General features: G+C 46.3%; 1 protein-coding gene across 1 annotated transcript; it reads left to right on the top strand.

The window, feature by feature from the left end:
• The first annotated feature begins 200 nt into the window (after positions 1-200).
• LOC109738241 (uncharacterized) lies at positions 201-5,433 on the top strand. The gene is made up of 8 exons (XM_020297342.4): positions 201-1,272; positions 1,981-2,103; positions 2,205-2,271; positions 3,227-3,330; positions 3,418-3,520; positions 3,627-3,922; positions 4,273-4,578; positions 4,669-5,433. The coding sequence occupies exons 1-8, from the start codon at positions 268-270 to the stop codon at positions 4,999-5,001; spliced, it is 2,337 nt and encodes a 778-aa protein (XP_020152931.1). The 5' UTR covers positions 201-267; the 3' UTR covers positions 5,002-5,433.
• The last annotated feature ends 6,948 nt before the right edge of the window (positions 5,434-12,381 follow it).

The raw sequence follows: 12,381 nt of genomic DNA, 5'->3' as shown, positions 1-12,381 counted from the left end.
TTGCCACGACTTGTACGAATGTGATTTCGAGCTGAAATTTTGCAAACCTTTAGAACATTTGATAAAGTTTACCCTAAAAAAATTCAGATTTTTTTGAACATTTTAAAAAAGTTTTTCGAGTTTACTGTTGAGCTCGGGTGCACAATGGACTTTTCGCAGAGTCGGTATCATTATCACCGGATATATTCTCCCGCTTCTTTACCCGACGGAAAAAAAAACCCAACCCCGCTCCCCTCGCTAGAATCCTAGGGGATTGGACATCGCGCGATGACCGCCTCCGCCCCCGCCTCGCCCGCCGCCTCCCCGCCCCGCCGCCGCCGGCACCGCGACGGCTCCCCGCGCCGCGGCGACCACCGCAAGCCCCGCCCGTCGCCGTCCCCGTCCCCTTCCCCCTCCCCCGACCGCGACGCCGACCGCCGCCGCCGCAGATCTAGGGCTTCCCCGCCCGACCGCGATGCCGACCGCCGCCGCCGCCACGACCCCAAGCCCTCGGAGGACAACGGAGTCGCCAAGCCCAGCAAGGCCGACGACCCCCCGCGCTCGCGCGCTAGGGTTTCCGACGGGGAGGAGGAGGACGGCCGCCGGGCGAGGCGGCCTAGGGCTTCCGACGACGAGAAGGAGGGCGACCGCCGGCGCAGGCGTCCCAGGGATTCCGACGACGGGAGGGACGACCGTCGCGGCAGCAAGCGCGACCGCGACCGGGACCGGCGGCGCCGCCGCCGGAGCCCCAGCTCCGAGTCGGGATCCTCACCCGACGACCGCCGGAGGCGTCACCGCCGTGATGAGGCCTCTAGGAGGCGGGGGGAGGACCGTGGCCGCGAGGAGCGCCGGGCCAGCCCCGAGAGGAAGGAGCCGACGCCACCACTGCCACCCCCACCGCCGCTGCCGGAGATGATCCCCGGCCGCACGGGAGGGATCTACATCCCGCCTTTCCGCATGGCGCAGATGCTGCGGGATGTGGAGGACAAGGCGAGCCCCGAGTACCAGAGGCTCACGTGGGATGCTCTCAAGAAGAGCATCAATGGGCTGGTCAACAAGGTGAATGCCACCAATATCAAGAATCTCGTGCCGGAGCTGTTGGCCGAGAACCTGGTTCGCGGGCGGGGCCTCTTCTGCCAGTCTTGCATAAAGTCGCAAATGGCTTCACCTGGGTTTACAGATGTGTTTGCGGCGCTGGTTGCGGTTGTCAATACCAAGTTCCCTGAGATTGGTCGGCTGCTGCTCGTACGTGTCATGCTTCAGCTCAAGAGGGCCTATAAGAGAAATGACAAGGTGAGTTACTCGGTCGTTCTTTTAGCTTGTCATGTAAGAATTGATACTTACTGGCTACCTGGTACTCATTTTCAAATTATGTTGATATACTATGTTAGTAATTTATGCTTGTTTACCTACACCCAAACCCCAATCAAGGTTTCTGCCATTTTTGTAGCCTAACCATTCATCAGATGAGCTATCCTGATGATTCTTAGTAGTAGTCTGTAAAAAGAACAATGTTGGTTACAGCAGGTTAAGTAAGAAAGAACAATGTAGTTGTATGTATGAACCTAAGATATAATCTGTATCCATAATTACATATGGTAAACTTGTGCTCTGCATTCAGGATCGTTGTATGTTTGATGATGTATGAATCCGAATGTATGCGGTATGCATTTGATGTATGAAGGCAATCTTTTACTTGATATTTAGGATCGAACTCTCAAAGTATAAGATCAAACATTGTTTGCTGTTTAGAGTTGGGGCTTATGGTTCTTCTGATATTATCTGGTGAAGAATATAAGATCAAACATTGTTTGTTGTTTAGAGTTGGGGCTTATGATTTTGCTGATATTATCTGGTGAAGAATATAAGATCAAACATTGTTTGTTGTCTAGAGTTGGGTCTTATGATTCTGCTGAAATATCTGGTGAAGAATTACCCATGCACTTAATTGCTTTTTTTTTCGCTGCATAAAATGCTCACTGCAGCTCTTGTTGATTGCAGCCCCAATTGCTTGCGGCAACCAAGTTCATAGCACACTTGGTTAATCAGGTGGTTGTGCATGAGCTTGTGGCTCTGGAGCTTCTTACTGTACTTCTTGATAATCCAAGTGATGATAGTGTTGAGGTGCGTAGCTCAGTTCCAGGAGTATTCGGTAATCCTTTGTATGTACTCTCTTATTGTAAAGAAATATCTGATGTATGTACGTTATATCTCTCATCTGGCAGGTGGCAGTGGGGTTTGTGAAAGAATGCGGAGCAATATTGCAGGACTTGACTCCTCAGGGGCTTCATGGTGAGTTGTTGAAATTAACGTTTAGTGTAAATGCAGCTGTAGGAACCTTGTTCTGGATTTGGTTGTTCTGGAAATATAATTTTTGACTAGATTTGTCTGTCACCTAAATATATATTTGTGTTCTTGACTTTGTACATTCTGGAAAACATAAGTTAGAAGCATAATCTACTGACTATAATGTTTGACACAAAATTGGGCACTTACAATTCGTTACAATGACACATGGACTCTGCAGATATCACTTTCATGGTAAATTAAAATTTTGGTTCGGAAATAGCACTTGTGAAAATACGCTTCATTTTTTTTACCGCTGGAAATTGTTTCTGACGCACTTGCACTGAAGGTGCACACCTACATTTTGGCCAAACATGATGAAATGTAACTGAAAATTATTATTTCTGAATGGGTGGACTATCGAGTCTAAGTTATGCATGGCTAGAAGTTTATGATGAGTGTCAAAGGGGCCTGACCAGGGGTCGAAAGGCCTGACTAGTGAATTATATGAATCTACTGCCACTACTAAATTTACGGCTATTGTTAGTTGTAGAGACATGCCTCACTCTCCCCTTCTGCATTTGTTGGTTTCCTTAGATGGCTGACTCTCTTGAATGACTTCTTAAGATCCGGCAAGCATCATTTTTTTTCAGGTCAACTAATTCTACGTCCTTAAGCTTGTGAAATTTCAAATTTTAAACTTTCAAACTAACTAAGCTGCATCTTGAGGGCATACTGCGAAAAATGACCTTGATGCTTTTAACGTTAACAGAACAGATAGTTTATATCCTCTGAACTAAATCGTCTGTCCATATTTGTTGTTAATTGTAACTATTTTGGTTTAAAAACAACTTTTGGTCATATAATATTTTTTGTCTCCTTGTTGATTTCCGTCAAGTCTTTCCCACAATTTCGTTGTGTTTAATTCTCAATGTATTTACATATCACTTGATCTATGCAGCTATGTTTGAACGTTTCCGAGGCATTCTTCATGAAGGTGAAATAGACAAGAGAGTACAGTTTCTCATTGAAGGCCTTTTTGCTATTAGAAAGGCCAAATTTCAGGTAAATGCATAGTTGTCCTAACTGGTGCCTCTTTTGCTGCACTTGCACAATAAATTCTGATTATATTATTTCTTTGCCTATGTAAAGGGATTCCCAGCCATCCGGCCAGAACTGGATCTTGTGGAGCAGGAGGACCAATTTACTCATGATATGTCCCTTGAAACTGAACTAGACCCTGAGACTAATCTAAGTAAGGTTTTATTTCAATAATAGGCATTGTTCTCTGTTATTTCCATCACATGAGTGGATAAATTTGTACTTTTGTGTGGTATAGCCCTGACCTTTTCAACCTACAGATGTTTTCAGAGTAAACCCGAACTTTGCTGAAGATGAGAAGGCCTACGAGAACCTAAAGAAAAGCATCCTGGGAGAAGATGATGAAGATGAAGAAGGGTCTGATGATGCTTCTGATGGCGAGGACGAAGAAGAATCAGATGATGAAGAGGATGAAGAGCAGATGGAGATAAGAGATAAAACTGAGACCAATCTTATCAACCTTCGAAGAACCATATATTTGACAATCATGTCCAGTGTTGATTTTGAAGAAGCTGGTCACAAGCTTCTAAAAATTAAACTTGAACCCGGGCAAGAGGTAAGCACTGTATATTCCTGATTTGGTATTTGATGTTGATTGCAGTTTTGTTTGTTTAAGTTGCTTCTTATTTGCGCTTTGTGTGTATTGTCTTACATTTCCTTCTGTACAAAGTTTTTTTTTGGAGTTGATTTCATGCATTTGTACTTGAATCTCTGCTGATATGAGCTTTTGCAACTGTGCCAAATAATGCATTTTTTTCCGTTGCACTCATTTATTTTAACTGATTACCCGTTGTATGGCCAGACTTTGTTTTTCCGTCTTGTGTGTTCTATTGATAGTTTGATGCTAAATCCACAGAAGATGCCATTGGCCTTAAAGCTAAACTCACTTGTTTTATCATTTGACAGATGGAGCTGAACATCATGCTTCTCGAGTGTTGCAGTCAAGAGAGGACATACCTTCGATACTATGGTTTATTAGGGCAGCGGTTTTGCATGATTAATAAAGTTTTTCAAGAAAACTTTGAAAAATGTTTCGTGCAACAGTATTCGATGATTCATCGTCTTGAAACAAACAAGTTGAGGAATGTCGCCAAGTTCTTCGCGCATTTGTTGGGTACTGATGCTCTCCCTTGGCACGTCTTGGCCTATATCCGGTTGACGGAGGAAGACACCACGTCTTCCTCCCGGATTTTCATAAAGATTCTCTTCCAGGTATGTTGTAAATGAACGTGCTACTTCCCTGTTATATGTCACTTTGCCTTTCACCATAGCAGACAACTGAAAAAGTTGCTCCACATGCAGGAATTGTCAGAGCATCTTGGTATACGATTGCTCAACGAGAGGCTAAATGATCCAAACATGCAAGAATCCTTCGAGTCGGTCTTCCCAAGAGACCACCCAAAGAACACCAGATTCTCCATCAATTTCTTCACCTCCATCGGTCTGGGAGGCATCACGGAGAGCCTGCGAGAGTACCTGAAGAACATGCCCCGCATGATAATGCAGCAACAAAAGCCTCCCTCCCCGTCCGAGTCGGAATCAAGCGGAGAAAGCTCCGATTCAGGGTCCAGTTCTCAGTCGGAATCAAGTTCCGATGAGAGCGAGAAAAAGCGAAGGAAGAGAAGGAAGAAGTAGGAAGGGAGAGGAGTCAGGTGGAGAAAGCTTTACTCGATGCAACACATCGTCGTCAGTTGTGTTTGGATCAGCTGCCTAGTTGGACTCTGTTGCGTGTGCATGTGTATCAATCAGAATTTAGCTGTTGGTGCTTGTTGAATCCAGGACTTATCAATCAGAATTTAGCTGTTGGTGCTTGTTGAATCCAGGACTTCACTATCGAAGCAGCGAGGCCACACCAACCGGAAGAAGTTCGGTTTTTCTTGGTAAATTTTAGACAACACAGGTTTTGTATCTCCTTCCGAGTTTTGTATCTGCTCAAGAATTTGTTACCTTACCGGTCTGTATGTTGGTTTGCTACAGCATTGGTATATTTTTTTCCAGCAACGCCACTTAACTCCAAACTCTTTTGTGCCTAAGGATAATAATATGAACGATGAAAGTCTTATGGAAGGACTTCTCAATCTTATCATACTTTTGTCTGTGCTTCGCTTAGGGGTGCGGTGGCTTCAATGTGGATGAACCACCATAGCCAATCAAGATCTTTTACCGGGTTAGGTAATTGCACGGAGGATCATCAAATACTCGAACCACCTCCACAACTTATCTATCACAAGCCTTTAAAAATTTAACGGGTCCCAATAACTTGCTCACTAAAATGCTCGTACCAACGAAAGACCGGGACTGAACTGTAATTTCAAAGAGCTCAAGTATCTAAGCAGATAAGCCCAGTGTTCAAATTATGAACCCAAATGATGAGTGCTACACGTGTGGCACGAAGCACTCCGGCCCTGCCCTTTTTTATAGCTAAAGTTGCCATCCAAAAAGAAAACGAAACTTGTCATCTGGGCCCTGCCCTTTTTTATAGCTAAAGTTGCCATCCAAAAAGAAAAAGAAACTTGTCATCTGAAAAAAGAGTTGTGTACCATTCTTGACAACTAAAATTGCCATCCTCACGTCACTAAATTTGCCATAAAAAATGTTTGGAGTTGCCCGTGTGTTCGTGCCATACTTGTGGCACTTATCAAGGTCCATTATGAAATGGCCAAGTATGATTTTTTTGAATGATTACAAATATGATATTGTTTCTTTTACAATTTGGGGATAGGAAACACTCCAAATCAACTGAAATTCAGAAGCCATGTTTGGGTACGATGCGTTTGGCAGTTTGCATGAGGCCCAACCAGGCCCGCACGGTGCAAAAGTCGGGCATCTGGTAAGCTGGGCTGCACGCATTTCTCGGCCCGCATGTTTTTCGTGAGCCACGTGTGGCTCTCGCCTGCATGCATTGGGAAGCGTGGGAGACGACTCGACGTCTCATAAATACTCCTTTCTCTTCAATCACCGCCCATTCGCATTCACGCGACACCCCCTCTCTCCCTTCTTTCCTCTCTCTCACCGCCGCTTCGTGCTTTCCGGTGGCCGACCTCTAGCCGCACGTCACCCCCATCCTCGTTGGCAACGACGCCATCGAAGACCGGTGGGTGGTGACCTCAACAGGCCCGGCATTGACATGATGTCGGCAATCCGGGCGTCGCCCCCATCTACACCAGGCCGCAGTCACCAGCCACTGACCCACCGCGTGATGTCGTGCCAGCCAATACGGCTCCGACTACGGAGGTAATCATTTGGGGTGTGTCGGCGCAAGGAAGCAAGTCGACTGTGGCGACGACGACGGCGGGAAGCCCATTGGTCGTGCTTGTTAGGATGCGTAATCTGGCCACTGATGCAATGCAGACTACCAAACGATGTGAACAACATAGTTTTAGTCTGCATTAGCTCAGTCAGGCCCGGTTGAGTCACACATGCAAGGGGCCGGAAAAAGGTGCAGGCTACAAAACGCATCAGCAGTGAACTAAGCATGAAAACAATGTCAAAGCTGTTGGGGATCGTTGCAGAAATTAAAAATTTTCTACGCATCACCAAGATCAATCTATGGAGTTTACTAGCAACGAGAGGGGAGTGCATCTTCATACCTTTGAAGATCGCGAGTCGGAAGCGTTGCAAGAACGCGGATGAGGGAGTCGTACTCGTAGCGATTCAGATCGCGGTAGATTCCGATCCTAGCGCCGAACAATGGCACCTCCGCGTTCAACACACGTGCAGCCCGGTGACGTCTCCCGCACCTTGATCCAGCAAGGAGGAGGGAGAGGTTGAGGAAGAGGGCTCCAACAGCAGCACGACGGCGTGGTGGTGATGGAGTGGCAGTTCTCCGGCAGGGCTTCGCCAAGCTCACGCGGAGGAGGAGAGGTGTTGGGGAGGGGAGGGGTTGCGCCTTGGATGTGTTGCTGCAGCCCTCCCTCCACCCCTCTATTTATAGGGAGAAGGGGGCCGGCCCCTCTAGATGAGATCTAGAGGGGGGCGGCGGCCAAGGGGGAGGGGGCTTGCCCCCCAAGCAAGGGGGGCGCCCCCCTTTAGGGTTCGCCCCAACCCTAGGCGCATGGGCCCTAGGGGGGGATGGCGCCCAGCCCACTTAGGGGCTGGTTCCCTTCCACCTACAGCCCATTAGGCCCTCCGGGGCAGGTGGACCCTCCCGGTGGACCCCCGGAACCCCTCCGGTGGTCCCAGTACAATGCCGGTATACCCCCGAATATTTCCGGTGACCGTATGATGACTTCCCATATATAAATCTTCACCTCTGGACCAATCCGGAACTCCTCGTGACGTCCGGGATCTCATCCGGGACTCCGAACAACATTTGGTAATCACATACAAACCTTCCTTATAACCCTAGCGTCATCGAACCTTAAGTGTGTAGACCCTACGGGTTCGGGAATCATGCAGACATGACCGAGACACCTCTCTAGCCAATAACCAACAGCGGGATCTGGATACCCATGTTGGCTCCCGCACGTTCCACGATGATCTCATCGGATGAACCACGATGTCGAGGATTCAAGCAATCCCGTATACAATTCCCTTTGTCAATCGGTACGTTACTTGCCCGAGATTCGATCGTCGGTATCCCAATACCTCGTTCAATCTCGTTTCCGGAAAGTCACTTTACTCGTTCCGTAATGCATGATCCCGTGACTAACTACTTAGTCACATTGAGCTCATTATGATGATGCATTACCGAGTGGGCCCAGAGATACCTCTCCGTCATACGGAGTGACAAATCCTAGTCTCGATCCGTGCCAACCCAACAGACACTTTCGGAGATACCTGTAGTGCACCTTTATAGCCACCCAGTTACGTTGTGACGTTTGGTACACCCAAAGCATTCCTACGGAATCCAGGAGTTGCACGATCTCATGGTCTAAGGAAATGATACTTGACATTAGAAAAGCTTTAGCAAACGAACTACACGATCTAGTGCTATGCTAAGGATTGGGTCTTGTCCATCACATCATTCTCCTAATGATGTGATCCCGTTATCAATGACATCTAATGTCCATGGTCAGGAAAACATAACCATCTATTGATCAACGAGCTAGTCAACTAGAGGCTCACTAGGGACATGTTATGGTCTATGTGTTCACACATGTATTACGATTTCCGGATAACACAATTATAGCATGAACAATAGACAATTATCGTGAACAAGGAAATATAATAATAACCATTTTATTATTGCCTCTAGGGCATATTTCCAACAGTCTCCCACTTGCACTAGAGTCAATAATCTAGTTACATTGTGATGAATCGTACACCCATAGAGTTCTGGTGTTGATCATGTTTCGCCCGTGGAAGAGGTTTAGTCAACGGATCTGCGACATTCAAATCCGTATGCACTTTACAAATATCTATGTCTCCATTTTGAACATTTTCACGAATGGAGTTGAAGCGACGCTTGATGTGCCTGGTCTTCTTGTGAAACCTGGGCTCCTTGGCAAGGGCAATAGCTCTAGTGTTGTCACAGAAGAGAGTCATCGACCCCGATGCATTGGGAATAACTCCTAGGTCGGCAATGAACTCCTTCATCTAGATTGCTTCATGTGCTGCCTCCGAGGGTGCCATGTACTCCGCTTCACATGTAGATCCTGCCACGACGCTTTGCTTGCAACTGCACCAGCTGACTGCCCCACCATTCAAAATATACACGTATCCGATTTGTGACTTAGAGTCATCCAGATCTGTGTCGAAGCTAGCATCGACGTAACCCTTTACGACGAGCTCTTCGTCACCTTCATAAACGAGAAACATATCCTTAGTCCTTTTCAGGTACTTCAGGATGTTCTTGACCGCTGTCCAGTGTTCCATGCCGGGATTACTTTGGTACCTTCCTACCAAACTTAAGGCAAGGTTTACATCAGGTCTAGTACACAGCATGGCATACATAATAGACTCTATGGCCGAGGCATAGGGGATGACACTCATCTTTTCTCTATCTTCTGCCGTGGTCGGGCATTGAGCCGTGCTCAATCTCACACCTTGCAATACAGGCAAGAACCCCTTCTTGGACTGATCCATATTGAACTTCTTAAATATCTTGTCAAGGTACGTGCTTTGTGAAAGACCAATAAGGCGTCTCGATCTATCTCTATAGATCTTGATGCCTAATATATAAGCAGCTTCTCCAAGGTCCTTCATTGAAAAACACTTATTCAAGTAGGCCTTTATGCTTTCCAAGAATTCTATATCATTTCCCATCAATAGTATGTCATCCACATATAATATGAGAAACGCTACAGAGCTCCCACTCACTTTCTTGTAAACACAGGCTTCTCCATAAGTCTGCGTAAACCCAAACGCTTTGATCATCTCATCAAAGCGAATGTTCCAACTCCGAGATGCTTGCACCAGCCCATAGATTGAGCGTTGGAGCTTGCACACCTTGTCAGCATTCTTAGGATCGACAAAACCTTCTGGCTGCATCATATACAATTCTTCCTTAAGGAAACCATTAAGGAATGCCGTTTTGACGTCCATTTGCCATATCTCATAATCATAGAACGCGGCAATTGCTAACATGATTCAGACGGACTTCAGCTTCGCTACGGGTGAGAAAGTCTCATCGTAGTCAACCCCTTGAACTTGTCGATAACCCTTAGCGACAAGCCGAGCCTTATAGATGGTCATATTACCATCCGCGTTTGTCTTCTTCTTAAAGATCCATTTATTTTCTATGGCTCGCCGATCATTGGGCAAGTCAGTCAAAGTCCATACTTCGTTTTCATACATGGATCCTATCTCGGATTTCATGGCTTCAAGCCATTTGTCGGAATCCGGGCCCGCCATCGCTTCTTCATAGTTCGAATGTTCACCGTTGTCTAACAACATGATTTCCAGGACATGGTTGCCGTACCACTCTGGTGCGGAACGTGTCCTTGTGGACCTATGAAGTTCAGTGGTAACTTGATCATGATCGTCATCATTAACCTCCTCTCTAGTCGGTGCAGGCACCACAGAAACATTTTCTTGTGCTGCGCTACTCTCTGGTTCGAGAAGAGTCATCTCATCAAGTTCCACTTTCCTCCCACTTACTTCTTTCGAGAGAAACTCTTTCTCTAGAAGGGATCCATTCTTGGCAACAAAGATCTTGCCTTCGGATATGAGGTAGAAGGTATACCCAATAGTTTCCTTAGGGTATCCTATGAAGACGCATTTTTCCGACTTGGGTTCGAGCTTTTCAGGTTGAAGTTTCTTGATATAAGCATCGCATCCCCAAACTTTTAGAAACGACAGCTTAGGTTTCTTCCCAAACCATAATACATACGGTGTCGTCTCAACGAATTTCGACGGAGCCCTATTTAAAGTGAATGCGGCAGTCTCTAAAGCATATCCCCAAAATGATAGCGGTAGGTCGGTAAGAGACATCATAGATCGCACCATGTCCAACAGAGTGCGATTACGACGTTCGGACACACCATTACGCTGAGGTGTTCTAGGCGGCGTGAGTTGTGTTGTGAAACAATTCCACATTTCCTTAAGTGCGTGCCAAATTTGTGACTCAAATATTCTCCCCCACGATCTGATCGTAAGAACTTTATTTTCCTGTCACGTTGATTCTCAACCTCACTCTGAAATTCCTTGAACTTTTCAAAGGTCTCAGACTTGTGTTTCATCAAGTAGACATACCCATATCTACTTAAGTCATCAGTGAGGGTGAGAACATAACGATAGCCACCGCGAGCCTCAACGCTCATTGGACTGCACACATCAGTATGTATGATTTCCAATAAGTTGGTTGCTCGCTCCATTGTTCCGGAGAACGGAGTCTTGGTTATTTTGCCCATGAGGCATGGTTCACACGTGTCAAATGATTCATAATCAAGAGACTCCAAAAGTCCATCTGCATGGAGTTTCTTCATGCGTTTGACACCAATGTGACCAAGGTGGCAGTGCCACAAGTATGTGGGACTATCATTATCAACCTTACATTTCTTGGCATTCACACTATGAATATGTGTAACTTCACGTTCGAGATTCATTAAGAATAAACCATTGACCAGCGGGGCATGACCATAAAACATATCTCTCATATAAATAGAACAACCATTATTCTCGGATTTAAATGAGTAGCCATCTCGCATTAAACGAGATCCAGATACAATGTTCATGCTCAAAGTTGGCACTAAATAACAATTATTGAGGTTTAAAACTAATCCCGTAGGTAAATGTAGAGGTAGCGTGCCGACGGCGATCACATTGACCTTGGAACCATTTCCGACGCGCATCGTCACCTCGTCCTTCGCCAGTCTCCGCTTATTCCGCAGCTCCTGTTTTGAGTTACAAATATGAGCAACCGCACCGGTATCAAATACCCAGGAGCTACTACGAGCGCTGGTAAGGTACACATCAATAACATGTATATCACATATACCTTTTGTATTGCCGGCCTTCTTATCCGCTAAGTACTTGGGGCAGTTCCGCTTCCAGTGACCGTTTCCCTTGCAATAAAAGCACTCAGTCTCAGGCTTGGGTCCATTCTTTGTCTTCTTCCCGGCAGCTTGCTTACCGGGCGCGGCAACTCCCTTGCCGTCTTTCTTGAAGTTCTTCTTACCCTTGCCTTTCTTGAACTTAGTGGTTTTATTCACCATCAACACTTGATGTTCCTTTTTGATCTCCACCTCCGCTGATTTCAGCATTGAATATACCTCAGGAATGGTCTTTTCCATCCCCTGCATATTGAAGTTCATCACAAAGCTCTTGTAGCTAGGTGGGAGCGACTGAAGGATTCTGTCAACGACCGCATCATCCAGGAGATTAACTCCCAGCTGAGATAAGCGGTTGTGCAACCCAGACATTTTGAGTATGTGTTCGCTGACGGAACTATTCTCCTCCATCTTACAACTGTAGAACTTGTCGGAGACTTCATATCTCTCGACCCGGGCATGAGCTTGGAAAACCATTTTCAGCTCTTGGAACATCTCATATGCTCCGTGCTGCTCAAAACGCTTTTGGAGCCCCGGTTCTAAGCTGTAAAGCATGCCGCACTGAACCAGGGAGTAATCATCA

This window comes from Aegilops tauschii, chromosome 3, assembly GCF_002575655.3.
Source record: "Aegilops tauschii subsp. strangulata cultivar AL8/78 chromosome 3, Aet v6.0, whole genome shotgun sequence".
Classification (NCBI taxonomy): domain Eukaryota; kingdom Viridiplantae; phylum Streptophyta; class Magnoliopsida; order Poales; family Poaceae; genus Aegilops; species Aegilops tauschii.
This window is presented reverse-complemented; position numbering and strand designations above follow the sequence as displayed.